Genomic DNA, 17,913 nt, shown 5'->3' with positions numbered 1-17,913 from the left:
CACCCCAAGGGGCTGGTCCACAGCAGGCAAGGGCCCAGGGCGGAGGACACAGCTAACCTGCTGCACACCTACTAAGAAGATCCTAGAGGCTCCCAGCTCAGACTGATCACTCCTCCCTAAGTATCTGGTTCAGAGGGAATGGTCCCCACTCACAGATGTTTCATAACAAGAAAAGAACCAGCACTGGAATTAAGAATATATATGACCTAAAGAGGGGAGGAATGTAATTAGCAGGCAGGTGGAGCATGCCCATCAGAAAAATAATTACCTCTGGAAGCAGAAGAAAATTTCAGTCAACATTCCATCTAACTTTGACTATATATACACCATAATTTATTCATCCATTTTAACAACTACTTATTGAGCACCTACTATGTGACAGGCACTGAGGAAAAAGTGATGAACAAAACAGACAAGAATCCTGTCCTTGTGGAACTTACATTCTAGGGAAGAGTGGACAGGAGCAGACAAAAGACACCACAAAGAAAATGTGCAGTATACTACCTGGTGGCAACTGTTGTAGAGAAAAATGAAGCCAGAAAGAGAAGAGTAAGTTTGAGGCTGTCAAGGACAAGATGGGGAAGGGGAGGAAGTCAAACGTGACATTTGAGAAAATTTTTTAAAAATCAACGATAAACCCCCTGTCCTCACTTCTTTTCATCCTTACCCTGGCAGTACTAGCTAATGCAACAAGCCAAGAAAAGGAAATAAAAGGTATACAGATTGAGGAGGAGAAACTAAAACTCTTTTAGTCTGCAAATGACATAATCATCTATGTAGAAAATCCAAAAGAATTAGCTAAAAACAAAAAAGAAAAGAACTAATAACCAATTATAGCAAGGTTGCAAGATACAAGGGTAATATACAAAAATCAATTGCTTTTCTATATGGTAGCAATGAACTACTGGAATTTGAAACTTAAAACACAATACCATTTACCATTAGCACCAAAACTAAATACTTAGCTATAAGTCTAACAAAATATGTATAAGATTTGTATAAGGAAAACTACAAAACTGACGAAAGAAATCAAAGACCGATTAGGGGATTACTGGTCAAGATGGCAGAGTAGCAGGACCAGGAGCTCGCCTCTCCTCGCGACTACAACAAAACCACAACTGACTGCTAGACAACCATCGAAGAAAGACAGGAACCTAGCAAAAAAGATGATCTTCAACTGGAAACATAAAGAGAGAACCACGTCAGGATGGCAGGAGGGGCGTGCTCGCAATACAATCGGGCCCCATACCTCCGGGTGGGTGACCCACAAGCTGAAGAATAATCAGGTTCCAGAGGCCCCCCCACAGGAGTGAGAGCTCTAAGCCCCATGTCAGGATCTCCAGCCTGGGGTTCCGGCACTGGGAGGGGAAGGAGACTCCAGGACGTCTGGTTTTGAACGCCAACAGGGCTTAATTCCAGAAGCCCCACGGGAGTGGGGAAACAGAGACTTTATTCTCTTGGAAAGTGTGCACAGAACCACGCATGTGCCAGGTCCAAGGGCAGAGGCAGTGATTTCATGGGAACCTGGGCCAGGCCTGCTTGCTGGTTTTGGAAGGTCTCCTGGGGACGTAGAGGATGGCTGCAGCTCACCCAGGGGACATAAAAGCTGGTGGCAGACATTCTGGGAGTTTTCCTCTACATGAGCTTTCCTGAAGGCTGGTATCTTCACTGGATGATTAGCACCAAGACCTAGCCCCATCCAACATCCCGTAGGGAAGCCTCAGGCCAAACAACATACTAGGTGGGAACACAGCCCCACCCATCAGCAGATTTCCTGAGCCACAAACACCTCTAGACAAGGCCCTACCCACCAGAGGTCCAGGACTCAGCTCCACCCGGCAGTGGGCAGGCACTGGTTCCTCCTGCCAGGAACCCTGCATAAGCCTCTAATCCAGCCCCATCCACCAGGGGCAGGTACTAGAAATAAGAAAACAACAATCCCAAAGCCTATGGAAGGAATCCACAAACACAGGCCAGACTCTACACTGGGACCAGCTGGACCCTGGCCCTTGGGTGACAAGAGAGGAGTGTACTGCTGGGACGCATCGGACATCTCCCACAGAGGGCCACCTCTCCAAGGTCAAGAAACGTAACTAACCTACCTAAAAATACAAACAGAAAGATAAACAATATGAGGCGGCAGAGAAATATCTCCCAGGCTAAGGCAGAAGATAAAATCCCAGAAGAAGAAATAAGTGATGAGGAAACAGGCAATTTATCTGAGAAAGGGTTTAGAGTAATGATGGCAAAGAGGTTCAGAGAATTCAAGAGGAGTACAGATGCACAGAGCGAAGTTTTTGGCAAAGAGCTGGGAAAATATAAAGAATACCCAAACAGAGTTGAAGAGTAAAATCACTGAAATGAATAACACACTAGAAGGAACCAAGAATAGACTGGATCAATGAAGTAGAAGACAGATTCATGGAAATCACTACTGCAGAACAGAAAAAAAGAAAAAAGAATGAAAAGAAATGAGGATAGTTTAAGAGAACTCTGAGACATGAGGCACACTAATATTCGCATTATAGGGGTCCCAGAAAGAGAAGAGAGAGAGGACCTGAGAAAATTTTTGAAGAAATACTAACCAAAAATTTCCCCAACTTGGGAAAGGAAACAGTCACCCAAGTCCAGGAAGTGCAGAGTTCCACACAGGATCAACCCAAAGAGGAACACACCAAGGCACATAGTAATAAAATTGACAAAAAATTACGAATAAGGAGAAAATACTAAAATTAGCAGGAGAAAAGCAACAAAAACGCACAAGGGAACTCCCATAAGATTAGCAGTTGACTTTTCAGCAGAAACTCTACAAGCCAGAAGGGAGTGGCACGATGTATTTAAAATGATGAAAGGGAAAAACTTACAACAAAGAACACTCTATCCAGTAAGGCTCTCATTCAGATTTGATGGAGAAATCAAAAGATTTACAGGTTAAAAAAAAAAAGGCTAAATAAAAGAATTCAGCATCACCAAACCAGCTTTACAACAAATGTTAAAGGACCTTTTCTAGTCATCAAACCATAAGAAAAGAAAAAAAGAAGGAAGAGGAAAAAAAAAAAAGACCTACAAAAGATTGCTTTGGTAATTTGGGGTCTTTTATGATTCCATGTAACTTTTGGAATTGTTTGTTCTAGTTCTGAAAAAAATGTCATGAGTACTTTGACTGGGTTTGCGTTGGCTCTGCAGATTGCTTTGGGTAGAACAGCCATTTTGATAATGTTAGTTCTTCCAATCCAAGAGCACAAGATAAGTTGCCATTTCTTTGTATCATCTTCAGTTTCCTTCAATAATGTTTCACAGTTTTCAGAGTATAGGTAACCTCCTTGGTTAAGTTTATTTCTAGGTATTTTGTTGTTTTTGATGCAATGGAAATATTTATGCCAGTTACAAAATTCTAGGTTTTGAAGTGAAAATAAAAAGTGACTGAAGGTCTGCAAATGGCAAAATAGCCTTCTTTCTTGTGGGTGAGTTGTATTCCATCACGTATATGTGCTGCATCTTCTTTATCCATTCATCTATTGATGTGCACTTGGGTGCTTCCATATCTTGGCAATTATAAATAATGTTGCTGTTAATAAGGGGGTGTAGTTATCTTTTTGAATTAATTCTTATTTTGTAGTTGGCTTTATTCCTTTGATAACTATGTAAATTTAAAAAGATAAAGCTCTAAATATTCTTAGAAATAATAGTACAATATGTAATTTTTAAAAAAATATGTGCAGTATATTGTGTGTATGTATTTACATGCAATATGTTGTATATGTACAGTCAAATTGTAACAATTCTACCTAATGAAACTGAAAAATGAAAAAATTAAACAAATCAAAGTCCTAAATCAATAATAATCCATGTTCATGGGTAGGAAGATTCAATATTGTCACGATGTCAGTTCTTCCCAACTTGATCTATAGGTTCAGTGCAATCCTAAACAAAATCCCCGCAAGTTTTGTGGATATTAGCTAACTGAATGTTTTCGGGAGAGGAAAAACACCCAGAATAGCCAACATAATATTCAAGGAAAAGGATAAACTTGGAGGACCAATAGTATCCAACTTCAAGGCTTATATAAAGCTACAGCAATCAAGATAGTGTGGTATAAACAAAAGAGTCGACAAAATAGATCAATGGGACAGAACAGAGAGCTCAGAAATTGACCCCCATAAATATGGTCAGCTGATTTTCAACAGAGGAGCAAAGGCAGTACAATGGAACAAACATGGTCTTTTCAACCTATGATGCTGAAACACTGGACATCCACGTAAATAAAATGTATCTAGGCACAGAACTTACAGCTTCCAGAAAAATTAACTCAAAATGAATCATAGACCTAAATGTAAAACACAAAACTATAAAACTCCTAGAAGATAGCATAGGAGAAAACCTAGATGACCTTGGGCATGGTGATGACTTACGAGATACAATACCAAAGGCATGATCCATGGAAGAATCAGCTGATAAGCAGAATTTCACTAAAATGAAAGACTTCTGCTCTGCAAAAGACAATGTCAAAAGAATGAGAAGATAAGTCACAGATGGGGAGAAAATATTTGCAAATGGCACAGCTGACCAAGGACTGTTATCCAAAATATAGAAAGAATTCTTAAAACTCAATAGTAAGAAAATGAGTAACCCAACTGAAAAATGGGCAAATGACCTTAATAGACCCCTCCCTCCCCAGAGAAGAGAGACAGAAAGCAAATGAGCACATGAAAAGATGCTCCACATCACACATCATCAGGGAAACGCGTGTTATAAAACAACAAGGTACCACTACACAGCTATCAGAACAGCCAAAGTCCAGAATATTGACAGCACCAAATTCAGCAAGGATCAGGAGCAACAGACTCTCTTCCCCCATCACTGGTGGGAATGGAGATGGTGCAGCGGCTTTGGAAGACATACAAAACTAAATGCAACCTCACCATGTCATCAGCAATCACTCTCCTAGGTATTTACCTAAAGGAGTTGAAAACTTATGTCCACACTAAAGCCTGCACACATGTTTTTAGCACTTAATTCATGATTGCCAGAACTTGGAAACAACCAAGATGTCCTTCAATAGGTGAATGGATACATAAACTGTGGTACCTCACTACAAAGAAATGAGCTATCAGGCCACAAAGAGACACAGAGGAACCCTAAGTGAAAAAAGCCAATGAGAAAAAGATACAGATTGGATGATTCCCACTGTGTCACATCATGGACGAGGTAGAACTATGGAGGCAGTAAAAAGATCAGTGGTTGCGAGGCGGCGGCGGAGAAGCAAGGGAGGGGCAACAGGCACAGCACACAGGATGCCCTGGGCAGTGAAACTACTCTGCGCCCCACCATCATGATGAGTACGTGTCCGTGCACATCGTCTAAACCCACAGACGGTACGACACCCAGCGAACCCCTTCATGAAGCATGGATTCTGGGTGCCGACGACGCACCATCTCACCGTCAGTTGTAACGAATGTCCCATCTGGTGCGGTAATCGGAGGAGGCTGCGTACGTGGGGGCAGGGGTTCTATGGGAAAAATCTGTACCTTCCTCTCAGTTTTGCTGTTACCCTGAAACTGTTCCAAAAAAACCCGGCTATTCTAAAGAATGAATGACATTAACAAAGAAAGTTGAATTACCTGACAATACATCTAGGGAAAGTGGACGAAAAAAATACAACGTTTACAGAAATAAAAGCCACTGTACGTATTTCAAAAATACGAATAAATGCTGTTCAAACCCCAGTGGGGGTCGGGGGAGTCTGTAGCTCAGCGGTACAGCTTGCTTGGCACGCAAGGTCAGGGGATCTATCCTCAGAACCTCCATTAAAAAGCAAATAAAAACCAGTCAGAAATACAGAACATGTTCTAGAAATGCATACAGAAAAGAGGTAGAAGTGACGTTGAGGGGACAAGGGATTGTGGAGCACAGATGAGAGAATAAAACACAGAGCAAAAAATATGTAACTGACAGAACAAAACACTGTTTTCGAAGGTGCTCCTAACCCCTCCAGACCACAACTCAGGCCCCGCCCCGCCCGCGAGGCCCTCGCCCCGGTCTGCAGTCGGCCGCCTCCCTCCCAGTCTACGGGCAGGGACAGGCTGTCGTCGTGTCTACGTCGGTCACTCTGCGGTCCGTCAGCGGGTGGCCCAAATAAACGACTGCCTGGCCGTGGCCAGTCCTCACGGGCGCCGGCCGTGGCCGGGCCGCGAGTGGACGCGCGCCGGGCGTTACTGAGGCCACACGGCCCGGGGAGACGCGCGCTCCCGGGGCGGGGCGGTGAGGCGGGGCCGCGAGGGCCGAGGCCGCGGCGCCGCCCAGCGAACGTCGGCGCGCTCCGAAGACGTCAGCGCCCGAGCCCGCCCCGCGCACGCGCGCCCGCCGTCCCGGCCGGGGCTCGCTGGGAGTCCGGCGGGGCGCCGCGTCTGCGCCTGCGCGGTCCCGGACCGTCCGCCAGACTTCCCTCCTCGAATTGAGTAACGGTCGACCTTACGCCGCTCTGAGGAGCCGACTCCCGGGAAGGGCGGGCGGCCCCGGCAGACAGGTCTGCCCGCGTGGCGCCGCAGGGTGTTGGGCCTTGGGCCGGGCTATCTGCCCGCCGGCAGCTCCGCCCCGTTAGGTCGTCCGAGACCCTGGGGAGCTGGGTGGGCAGCTCCTGCGGGCGGGAGCGGAACGCAAGCGGGACAGAACCTCGCGGGGCCGCGGGGTCAGGGTTGTCCCGGCGGGGGGAGGGGGCTGGAAGGTCCGGAGGGGGTCCGCGTCCCAGCCCTTGCGCTGTTGGGCTGCCACCAGCCCCGGCGCCCACGCAGCTGCGCGGGCGCGCGGTGCCGGCCGCGTTAGTGGCATCTGCCGCCTTGCAGGCTGGCCTTGGGCCGGGACCTTGGAACCAGGCGGGCCCCCCAGAGGATGGCGTACGAGGAAGGTAGCCACGTAGGAGAACATGCTGTAAAGCCGGAAACGGTGAAAACAGCCTAAATGTCCGCCTGTACAGGTGGGCTGAGTGGAGACATTCGGAGAGCGGCTCACAGTGTGGCCGGGAGAAGTTAGCTTGTGCCCGCGCCCGTGGACGTGACACGTATACGCTGTACTCGTGTGTACGTTGTACACGGAGCTGGTCTTAGCTGAGATGCAGAGCTCCGTAACGCACGTTTCCTCCTGCTGCTGCAGGGAGTTAACCACGGACGTATTATTCTACACTTCTGGAGGCGGGGAGTCCAAAATGGGCCTCGGGGGGTCGAAGCCACGCTCTCCACAGGGCCGGTTCGTTGCGCGGGCTCCAGGCGAGAATCTGTCTGGGCCTCTAGACGTTGCCTTCCCCCACCTCCGGAGGGCAACCCCTCCAACCTCTGCTTGCCCTGTGACGCTTCCTCTCTGATTTCCCGCTTTGCCGCTCTCTCTTATAAGGACCCTCGTGACTACATGGGGCCTATCCGAGTGATCCGGGGCGTTCTCCCCATCTCAAGATCCCTAACGTGGTCATATCTGCAAAGACCCCTTTGCCGCGTAAGGTGACTACTGACACGTTTGGGGATTGACACGCGATGGAGTTGGGGGGCCGTTGTTCCAGCTACCATTCCCAATATCTCATTTTTATTTTAAAACGAGTGTATTGTGTGTACAGAAGGAATAGGAGCACATACAGAGACACAGCCTTTGTCTCTGGAAGATGGACATTCTAGGGCCTTCCACTTTTTATGTCTTAAAATTTTCCTGCAGAAAGCACATTCTGCTCACTTTATGCAAGTCACGTTAAAGTTGGTTTGGGTTCCAGCGCACCCAGAGTCCCCTCTCTGCCCACCTCCCTTCTGCCTTCCTCCATCCTCGCCAACTCCGGGCTGCAGTAGCCTCTGCCAGAAGCCCAGCACCACTCTCATTCTCCTGCGTCAAGGTGGGAGAGAGCCGCTCGCTGTCTTCCCTTGACGACTTGTCGACTTGCACTTGCTCTGCAGTGGGGTGGGGTGGTTGTCTGTGCTTAAGGGGCTCACCTCTGGGAAGCCCCTGGGCTCTCGGGATCCCGTGGCCCCACGTTGGTAGCCCTGGTCTCCTTGCGAGCTCCTCGAGCCAAGGAGTGGCCCCGCCAAATAGTCTCCCCAGGTTGAGTAGCCCTTCCTTTATTCCCCCAGAGACTGGACTCCCAGGCAACCAGTCAGTTCCCTGAGCCTCCTTTGGTACCGTTAGAGGTTGGTTGGTTTCAGTAGCTGACCATTTGGGCCACATGCTCTTTCTTCTTCTCCAGCTTTAAATTCTTGCTCTTATGTTTTTAACTTACCAGTAGTGAGCCCGTGAAACCGTAGGCCCCCATCCTCAACCCCAGTAAAAGCAGAGCCCTGGGCGCCTGCCCTCACCCCACTCCCACCTCGCTTTGCAGCCCCAGGTGTGCCCTGTGCATTCCTACAAATGTGAGTAATAAACATTTTTTCCAAGTTTCCTAATGGTCTTTGCTGAAGGGTGTCTTGCAATCATAGTAAGAACCACGAGGGCCAGTCCAGCCTCAGGATTGGTTATGGTTCAGCCAAAAGGGGCACGAAACAGCGATGTTACAGATGATTTAACCACTTCCCTACTGATAGACATTTAGAGCGTCTGGAGGTTTGGACGGTTACACAGTTGCTGCAAAAAAGGCATTTTGAGCGTGTATCCTGAGCTCAGGCATGAATATGTCTTTTGACTGATACACAGAAATGGAGGGGTGTGTCAGTTCTACATAAGCCAAACTGTGCTCCAGAAGCGGACCTCCATGCTTGCTACCTGAAAAGCTGTGTTGGCCTCTTGGTGGGTGTCGAGCCCAAGTGCACAACTGAGCCAAAGATCGGGAGAAGGAAGGATTTATTATTACTTGCAGCACGTAAGGAGAACACGGGGCTTCTTTCCCAAAGCAGTGTCTTCCCACAGAGCCCCAGCTTTATTTGATCGGAGTCAGGAGGGTCGGACGAGGTCAGCGCCATCGTCCCTTAGGGCCCAGGGGGCGTGGTGGTTGAGGCTTCAGGCTGGTCTTTGCCACTGAAACAGAACTGGGAGTCTTTTTTCTTCTTCTTTTTTGTAATTTACCATCTTAACCATTTTTATTTATTTGTTGTTTTTGTTTGTTTTGGGGGTGGTAATTCGGTTGATTCAGTTCTTGTAATGGAGGTGTACTGGTGACTGAACCCAGGACCTCGTGCGTGCTCAGCACGCGCTCTGCACGGAGCTGTACCCTCCCCCTCCAGCACTGGGAATCTTTACAGCTGGTATCTTTGCTGCTGTCACTTGGGTTGCCAGGCACTGTTTCCGTATTCCTGTGTTCACTGAAGATCATTATACTGAGACCAGTTCAAGGGCAAGCGCTGTGGCCAGGCTTAGACCACAAAATTGCTTAGGGCAAAAATGGCCTCTCGTGTCCAGAAAGCCACCCCAGGTTCTCTTTCTCCAGGGACTCCCTACCCTACCTACCTGCTTACTGGCTCATCCAGTTCATCACAGCCACTGCAGATAACCGATGGTCACTCCCACCTTTTCCTGTCTGGCGTGTCTCAGGTATTTTCATTTCTGTGCTCTGGGAAACTCCCTGACTGGCCTGTTGGCGGGAGGAGGCAGAGGAAGGGAAGACCCGGCGAGTCTTCGTGGGGGCGGCCGGGCCTCCCAGCGCCTGCAGCCCCACCTCCGGTTGGTGCCCCCTCCCCGCGAGCTCGCCTGCCATCTGTTCTGGGCGACACAGTGGTAAATCAAACAGGGACTTGGAAGGTTACGCCGGGGCCAAGCGGAAAGCGGCGAGGGCTTCCCTGGGAGCTTTGGCTCGGCGCACGGCTCAGAAAAAGGCCCTGCGCCAGGCCGAGGAGGGATGAAGGGCAGGCCGGTCCCTGGGGCCGGTGTCCCGCCGTGGGGGTCGGGTGGGCGAGGGCTACCAGACCTGGGCCTCCGGGCCGCGCCGGGCTCCGCCGCCTAAGCCCCGCCCCCGCCCCTGGACCCGCCTCGCCCTCGCCCTCGCCCTCGCCCCGCGGCCCCGGCGGAAGCAGCGGCTCGGCCCTCGGGTCTGCGGTGGCGACGCGAGGTGAGGTCCGGCGTCCCGGGCGGAGCGGGCGCGGGCCGGGAAGCGGGGCGCGGCGGCCTCACTTCACTGGCCAGGCGAGCGAACTCGGGTGACCCTGCGGCGTTTCGGGGGCTCCCCGGCCCCTGACCGCCTGCGGACGGCCCCGGGGCCCAGGGAGGGCGTGGGGGCCGGGGGCGCCGGGAGTCCTCTCGGCGCCGCGTCTGAGCGGCCCCGGCCCAACCCCGCGTTGACCGCGGGTCGCCGGACACGCGGAGCCTCGGGCCGGCGCGGAGGGCGCGGAGGGCGGCTCCGGCCCCGGGCTGTCCCCGGCGCGCCCGCGCTCCCCGCCGCCCCGCGGGCGCCGCCCAGGGGAAGGCCCAGGCCAGACCGAAGGCGGAACAGACGCGGCTCCGGTCGTGCGGCGCGGCCGTGCGCGGCGGCCTGTTACCCCGCGTTACTTACGGGCCGTTGTGGAGATGCTGGACCCAGGCCTTGGGGCCTGGGGAGCAGCCCAGCTGCTGGTCCCGGTTCCCAGTGAGCGCGTGGGCCCGACGTGTGCTTGCTCCCATCCCGACCAGGTGCCCTAGCTGAGGGTGCTGAGGACGGTTGTACACGGCATCTCTGGGGGGATGTAACGCTTTTTCACGGATCCTGAAAGGGATCAGTGACCCCTGGAGGTGAAGAGGCGGCCTCCTGGTCCCAAGGGCCAACCAAAGGGATGCCCTGCGGTCCAGCCAAGTTGGGAGGTCGGGCCAGCTGCTGCGTATCAGTTCCCAGCCTAGAACGGAGTCCCCTAGCGTCACACGGGATTCAGGGAGAGGCAGCAGAGCTGGGACTGGCGCCCCTCAGGGGTCCCTCCGTGCCACCTCCTTCCCCCCTCCCCTCGGGAGGGGTCAGAATCACCAGCTGTGAGCTCCCTGTTCCTGACTGACGCCTCTCAGGCCTGGATGGAGGATTCTGAGTCAGGGTTTGGGTGAGCACACTTTGGGCTGGGTGGGGCAGGTCTGGCTTTGCTCACATGCGCTGGGTTTGTCCGTGTGATGGTTGCGTCAGGTGGCCAGTTACCGATGTCCTCGCCCCAGTTTCTTAGCAGGCCCACCTGCTGGGACGTGCAGTCGTGAGTCTTGCCTGCCCGTTGACAGGTTGGCACGGGGTGGGGGGCGGCCTCTGCTCAGCAGGAGTGCAACTAGAGCCTTGGCCTGGGCTGGCTCTTCTCCCCACTGTGGGCTCCGAACCAGCCTCGGGGTGGGAGGGGGAGCCCCCCTTCAGCAAGGCCAGGGCCGAGCCAGGCACGGGCACAAGCATGAGAGGAGCGCTGTTCTCAGAAAGCTCGTGGGCTGAGTCATCCTGTTTCCAGAGACCCGGAATGACACTGTTCCCAGGTGTGACTCTCCACTGAGCGTTCTGTCGCCCCCAGCCCCATCCCCAGTCTCCACTCATGGCAGCCCGTGGCTCCCTCTCCTGCTGGCCCCCACCTTCGGGGCCACAGTGAGCCCCGGCCTGGGGCTCCGGTTCCTCTTTTATTCAGGCTCTGTGCTTGTCCCAGGTGAGGTTTCAGGGTCTGTGTGACCTCCCATCCCATACCTGCTGGGCAAAGGCCTCCTGCTTTTCTCAGCCTGCGTGGTGAGCGGCCTGTCTGGGCTGGTCCCTCGCTGACCCAAGGTGCGGCAGAGGACATGCCCTGTCCAGAGTCCCGGCTCCCAGAAGGGGATCATGGAATCGGGCACCCCAGGGAATGCACCGCCCAGAGTGCAGGCCACTGGACCTGGGGCCCCCACCCCACCTGCTCTGTCCTGTCCAGGGCACCTGCAGCTGGTGCTGTCGGGAACTGTCACCTGACCACAGGCACCTGTGCCACCCACCCAGCTGCCTCGGGGCAGTGAGGCCTCAGGTACTCAAGTGCTGGGGGGACTGCGGCTTTGTGGGTGGTCTGCCTGGCCGGCACAGCCCCCCATTTCCAGTGAGCAGGCAGGGAGAGTTCCATAGCACTTGACAGATGTGGCCCCTGTGCTCCCTTGACTGGGGTCTCCACGCTGTGGCCAGGCCTGCGGCCAGCCCAGGCAAGTCAGAGGCAGGGCTGTGGGTGGCCAGTGTCAGTGCCAGGGGCTGGGGGAGCAGGGAGCCCAGTGGGCGAAGCTTCCCTCCACCCACCCCGGCTTTTCTGCTGGAGGCCGAGGTGGATAAAGGATCAAGGAGCTGAGGAAGGGGAAGGAAGCAGGCGAGGGAGAGACTGGCTCCTCCACAAAGCTTGGCCGCTTGGGGTCCTGTTTGGATTCCCCTCGCTGTCCCCCCCCCCCCATCTGCTGGGTCTCTGGCCTCTCGAACCTTGAGAGAATTTCTCCCTCTGCATCTTGTCTAGGAAAGACTTCACCTCCCGCCATGAACCTGGACATCCAGTGTGAGGAGCTGAGCGACAGCCGGTGGACGGAGCTCCTGCCTCTGATCCAGCAGTACGAGGTGGTCAGGTAGCAGCCCCCACGTCACTTCATTTACGGAAGCGTGCTGTGACTTTTGTATGGTTTTTGTGTGGCATGAAATTTTTTTTTAATTTTCCTCCAACTATTTCTTGTTGTTTTTGAGGGGGGTAATTAGGTTTACTTATTTATTTTTAGAGGAGGATACAGGGATTGAACCCAAGACCTCGTGAATGCTAAGCGTACGCTCTACCACTTGGGCTGTATCTTACCCTGCCTTTCTCCAACCACTTGAATGCAAACGCATTGCCGGCCCAAGCCTGGTGGGCAGAGCGGCCCAGACCAGGGTCTGCAGCTCGCCCTCTTGCTCTGGGGGTGTGATCGCGTCTGTCGGCTCCCCTCCCGGGGGCACTGCCTGTGCCCTGTCCCCTGCGGGGCCGCAGGCTGGGAAACAGCGCAGACCTAGGGGTCCTGAGCGTTCACCGGTGAGAGATGGATGCCTGCCTGCTTGTCGTTTTCCTTTTGAACTTCCTTGAAAGCATTTTAGGTTATGGAGGAGTTGTGAAGACGGTGCGGGGTTCCCTGTGCCCTGCGCCCCCTCCCGCTGATGTCAGGCACCCTGTCGCCTGGGGCGCGGGTCATAGCGAAGAGCCCAACAGGGCGCCTCGCCTCTCGTCACCGGCTCTTCCACCTGCGTCCTCTCCTGTTCCCGGGGCGCACGGGAGCCCTCGGGGCACTCATCCTCACGTCTCCCCGGCCCCTCCTGTCTGTGACGGCCCCTCTGTCCGCCCTTGACCTTGGCCACCTGACCCTCGACGTCTTTTCAGAGCTGAGTCACACATTCTGGGGAAGATAACACAGAAGTGATGTTGTGCCCTGCCTGGCATGTCATATCTGGGGTTTATGGTCACAGTGGCGCCAAACGGTGAGCCCTCGCCTCGTGGTCACCATGACCACCTGATGGGTGGTGCCTGCCGGTTCTCCACTGCAGCCACTGGTTTTCCTGTTATCGGCAAACACCCTGGGTGAGACACCTGAGACTCTGCTCTCACCCTTTTGTGCTAAAACGGTCGTCCACTGAGCTCCACACCCGTTGGTGGGTCTTGCCAGAATGGCTATTACGGGCCTTTGCCTAACTGGGATTTTAATGTCCCCGTTCCTTCCACGACTACCAGCTGTCATTCCGTGAGTAAGAGCTGGCTTTTCTTCCACCTGTGTTCACTCGGGTTTTCACTCACGGGGACGGACGGGTCCTGGGTTGTGCTCTGGTACGTTCCCCGCTGGGCCTGCTGAGGCCCTTCAGGGGGGCACTGCCCTCCGAGGTGCCGCGTCCTCTCCCACACGTGCTCGGAGCTGCTGCCTTGTCCAGGTTTGATTTCTCTCCTGGAGGTGGACACCTGCTGACGGGCCCCTCGGTAAGATGCGGAGATCCGCATCCGTACACGTGCCGGTGTCTGAAGTTTTCCAAGATGATCATATGCTTTTCCTGTTTCGTTTTAAGCTGTGTTGGTTGTCACCCACCTTGCCCAGTTCTTAGCCCACTGTCGGGTCACGGCCTGCTGTGTGAAATGACCAGGTGTGTCCGTCCACAGGCTGGACGACTGTGGCCTCACGGAGGTGCGGTGCAAGGACATCAGTTCAGCCCTCCGGGTCAACTCCTCCCTGACCGAGCTCAGCCTCGGCACCAATGAGCTGGGTGATGGCGGCGTGCGCTTGGTGCTCCAGGGGCTGCAGAGCCCCACCTGCAAGATCCAGAAGCTCAGGTGAGGCTGCAGGGTCTGAGCCTGCTTGGCGGTCCGGGGAGGCTCCACTCACACCGCAGCCCTGCCTGTCATCCCTGGGCCCTGGGCCCTGAGGCACACCTGAGCCCGGCCCGGCCGCCCTGTGGGCGCCCACACAGGCGCCTTGCCCAGGCTCCTAGAGACGGGGGTGGCTTGTATCGCGTGGGGCCCCGCTGACGGCCACGTGCTCCAGCCTCCAGAACTGCTCCCTGACGGAGGCCGGCTGCGGGGCCCTGCCCGGCCTGCTGCGCTCCCTGCCCACCCTGCAGGAGCTGCACCTCAGCCACAACCCGCTGGGGGACGCCGGCCTGCAGCTGCTCTGCGAGGGGCTCCTGGACCCCAAGTGCCAACTGGAGAAGCTGCAGTGAGTGTGTGCCCGCTCCCCCTAGGCCCACCCCCAGCCCTGCACCCACCTGTCCCCTGGGAAGCCCCGTCCCCAGCTCATCAGCTTCAGGGAGCTTTGAGGGGGATCTCGGGGTCCTGCAGACCTCCTGCTCCCTGACTCCCAGCTGAGGCCGGAGGAGCTGGCAGCTGGCCTATGACCCCGCGCACAAGCAGGAGTGGCCGTGAGCACACGGGTGGGGTCAGCGGCCGAGGAAGGAAGCTGGGCCAGAAAGGCCCGGCTCAGGACAGGTGTTCTCTCTCCTGGGTCTCCGCCGCCCACTGTCCGGGGTGGGAAGGGAGGCCCTCGGCCTGCCGGCCCGGACGCATTCCTGCGAGTGAGGGGCTGGCCGGCCACCTGTCCCCAGGCTGGAGTACTGCAACCTGACTGCCGCCAGCTGCGAGCCCCTGGCTGCCGTGCTCAGGGCCACGCAGAAGCTGAAGGAGCTCGCCCTGAGCAACAATGACATCGGCGAGGCGGGCATCCGGACGCTGTGCCGGGGCCTGGCGGACTCCGCCTGCCAGCTGGAGACGCTCAAGTAAGGTCTGGGCCGGGGTGGGGGGTTGCGGGCGGGGCTCCCCGGCTCCCGGCACCTCTTGTGTCCCCAGGCTGGAGAACTGTGGCCTCACGGCAGCCAACTGTAAGGATCTGTGTGGCATCCTGGCTGCCCAGGCCTCTCTGAGAGAGCTGGACTTGGGCAGCAACGCGCTGGGCGACGCGGGCGTCGCGGACCTGTGTCCCGGGCTGCTGAGCCCCGGCTCCCAGCTCAGGACCCTGTGGTGAGTCGGCCCCCGGGCTGGGCGGGCAGGGCGGGCAGGGCCTGCAGAGCGGCCGGGCGCGGCGGGGGACGTCCAAGAGTGCCGCTGTGCTGACGTGGGGCCGGCATCGCCCCGCTGGCCCTGCAGTGACAGCCCGAGCACCCCCGCCCCCCCGCAGGCTCTGGGAATGTGAGGTCACCACCAGCGGCTGCAGAGACCTGTGCCGCGTCCTCAGGGCCAAGGAGACCCTGAAGGAGCTCAGTCTGGCGGGCAACCACCTGGGTGACGAGGGCGCCCAGCTGCTGTGTGAGAGCCTGCTGCAGCCCAGCTGCCAGCTGGAGATGCTGTGGTGAGCGTGCGCCCCGTGAGGAGGCTTGTGGCCTGGGGGCCGGAGCTTCCTCGGAGGGAGGGCAGGGACGAGGTGCTGAGGTTGAGCTGCCCAGAAGCCAGGAGGAGTGGGAGGGGGCCCTGGGAGGGGCGCCCCTCGGGCTCAGGTCTGCAGCGACCTCAGTCCCTGCCTGCCTCCCGCAGGGTGAAGTCCTGCAGCCTCACGGCCGCCTGCTGCCCCCACTTCAGCACCGTGCTGGCCCGGAACAAGCGTCTCCTGGAGCTGCAGCTGAGCAGCAACAAGCTGGGTGACGCGGGCGTCCAGGAGCTCTGCCGGGGCCTGCGCCAGCCCGGCTGCGTGCTGCGCGCGCTCTGGTGAGCCAGCGGGCGGAGCGCGAGTGTGCCTGCGCGGGGCGGCAGGGCCCCCTCCCGTGCGGGAGCCCTGTCCCCACGCAGCCTTCTGGGTGTTCTCTTCTCGGCCCCCACCCAGAGCAGCTTCCGCCCCGGCCTGCGCTCGCCTGCCTGCCAGGCCCTCGTCGGCGGGGCCCTGCTCCGTGCTGCCTGGCGTGAGCTGGCTCGTGCTCCCCCCGGCACCGTGCGTGCTGGGTGCTGGCTGCACTGAAGGAGCGTGTCGTGTCGTGCTCCAGGGTCCTCTGCTGGCCTGGTGGGCCGGCCTCCAGGCTCCCTGTTCTGCCTTCCAGCCCAGCTGCTCAGCCTTTCACTTCTGCCGTCACTGTTTTTCCTCTGTTCTGTGTCCTTGCCTGCCTTCCACTGGTGGCTCCCCTGGGACGGTGGTCATCCCGGGCACCAGGCGAAGGTGGGGCCGAGGAGCCCTAGACAGCCGGCCCTGCAGCTGAGCCCCAGGCGGGACCCTCCTGCATCCTGCCAGGGGACACTGTCCTGCCTCCAGGGTCTTGGGGACACTCTGACGTCAGGCGGGGAGAGGGGCTGTGGTCCCTGACACCTGGGTCTGCCCCGGCGCGGCCCCTCGGCATGGTGGTCTTGTGGCGCTGGGGGCCCCTGGGCCTCGCGCCGCTGCCCCCCCCGGCGGGAGCCGGCACCTCTAACCTTCCTTTGGCCCTCGTGCCTCCTGTCCCCAGCCATCCCCTTGGCCTCTGTAGAGCCTCCGCCCCACCCAGCCGGGCTCGGGGGTGAGGAAGCAAGGAGTTGGGGTCCTGAGTCCAGCCTGTGGCTGCTGTGCCCGCAGAGGGGAGCTCTGCGCCTCCAGGCTGAGGTGGGGGGAGAGCTGTGACGCCGGGGCCACGAGCATGGCCCAGGTCACTAGGCCGGTCACTGGTGCCCTCTGCCCCAACCTCTGCCCTGCTCTCCACCCAGGCTGGGGGACTGCGACGTGTCTAATGGCGGCTGCGGCGGGCTCGCGGCGCTCCTGCTGGCCAACCAGAGCCTGCGCGAGCTGGACCTGAGCAACAACTGCATGGGCGACCCTGGTGTCCTGCAGCTGCTGGGCAGCCTGGACCAGCCCGGCTGTGCCCTGGAGCAGCTGGTGTAAGTGGGCGGCGGGGGCGGGGGCGGGGGCGGGCCGGCACGCGGGCGGGCACGGCCCACCCTGCCTCTCCCTCCGCAGCCTCTATGACATCTATTGGACGGAGGAGGTGGAGGACCGCCTGAGGGCCCTGGAGAGGAGCAAGCCCAGCCTGAGGGTCATCTCCTGAGGCGCCGCCGTGCACAGCCCGCCTCCCCCCTCGGGGTGTCCCAGCTTTAACTGAGAGAAACGCTCAAATCAACTTATCTCTGCGAGAGAATTTTAGGCACTTTATAATCATTAAACACTTTTGTGGCAAGAGGGGTCCTTGTCCGTCCCTGTGGTTCCTGCGAGGTGCTGGTGTCGAGGGAGCAACGTTTTCGCGAGGCTCTTGCTGCCCGATAACCACAAACTGAGCAGCTTTGAGTGAGTTCTGGGAGGCCTGGCCGTGGATGTGCCCGAGCTACCTGGGTGCTGGCAGGGTCCTGCTCCCTGCGGTCCTGGAGGCCACCTCCCCCCACAGGCGTTCACATCCTCAGGGTCTGCGAGGACGGCGTCCTGCCCACACTGAGGGGCACCAGAACGTCCCCCCTGCCCTCAGAGGCACAGCAGCCTCTGGTCGTCAGCAGCTCACCTGGGCGCCTGGCATGTGGGCCGGAAACCCGCCTGGGAGCTGCTCCCAGCTCCCGGCTCGCGGCTGCACCTGTCAGTGGCCGGCTCCAGAACGCGTTCCTGGTGGAGGCCAGAGCCCCGTGGACGGGAGGGCAGGGTCCTCCGTCT

The 17,913-nt window shown here is 56.8% G+C and overlaps 1 protein-coding gene and 1 long non-coding RNA gene across 9 annotated transcripts; one reads left to right on the top strand and one right to left on the bottom strand.

The window, feature by feature from the left end:
- The first annotated feature begins 6,377 nt into the window (after positions 1–6,377).
- Positions 6,378–17,452, top strand: LOC102532354 (ribonuclease inhibitor). 8 transcript variants are annotated; one of them, XM_031675133.2, is made up of 12 exons: positions 6,378–6,526; positions 7,387–7,490; positions 9,392–9,495; positions 12,348–12,453; positions 13,995–14,165; positions 14,377–14,547; positions 14,933–15,103; positions 15,174–15,344; positions 15,502–15,672; positions 15,855–16,025; positions 16,986–17,156; positions 17,236–17,452. In XM_031675133.2, the coding sequence occupies exons 2-12, from the start codon at positions 7,402–7,404 to the stop codon at positions 17,321–17,323; spliced, it is 1,584 nt and encodes a 527-aa protein (XP_031530993.2). In that variant the 5' UTR covers positions 6,378–6,526; positions 7,387–7,401; the 3' UTR covers positions 17,324–17,452. The 8 variants fall into 8 exon arrangements, with proteins under 8 accessions (XP_031530993.2, XP_072826791.1, XP_072826797.1 ...); XM_072970690.1 differs by lacking the exons at positions 6,378–6,526; positions 7,387–7,490 and adding an exon at positions 8,365–8,381; XM_072970694.1 differs by lacking the exons at positions 6,378–6,526; positions 7,387–7,490; positions 9,392–9,495 and adding exons at positions 9,532–9,624; positions 11,790–11,879.
- LOC116279175 (uncharacterized) lies at positions 8,682–10,670 on the bottom strand. Its single transcript, XR_012076890.1, has 3 exons — positions 10,451–10,670; positions 9,412–9,535; positions 8,682–8,982 (listed from the first exon to the last, which is right to left on the bottom strand). It is a non-coding gene; the product is annotated as an uncharacterized lncRNA (long non-coding RNA).
- Positions 17,453–17,913: the final 461 nt, after the last annotated feature.

This window comes from Vicugna pacos, chromosome 10 (genome assembly GCF_048564905.1).
Source record: "Vicugna pacos chromosome 10, VicPac4, whole genome shotgun sequence".
NCBI lineage: Eukaryota > Metazoa > Chordata > Mammalia > Artiodactyla > Camelidae > Vicugna > Vicugna pacos.
This window is presented reverse-complemented; position numbering and strand designations above follow the sequence as displayed.

Bases quoted from the DNA above. Each gene is read 5' to 3' on its own strand.
- LOC102532354 (XM_031675133.2), top strand. From the start codon at position 7,402: ATGGGGCCTATCCGAGTGATCCGGGGCGTTCTCCCCATCTCAAGATCC. The intron at 12,454-13,994 runs GTAGCAGCCCCC...GTCCGTCCACAG, and splicing joins CAGCAGTACGAGGTGGTCAG to GCTGGACGACTGTGGCCTCA. The intron at 14,166-14,376 runs GTGAGGCTGCAG...CACGTGCTCCAG, and splicing joins TGCAAGATCCAGAAGCTCAG to CCTCCAGAACTGCTCCCTGA.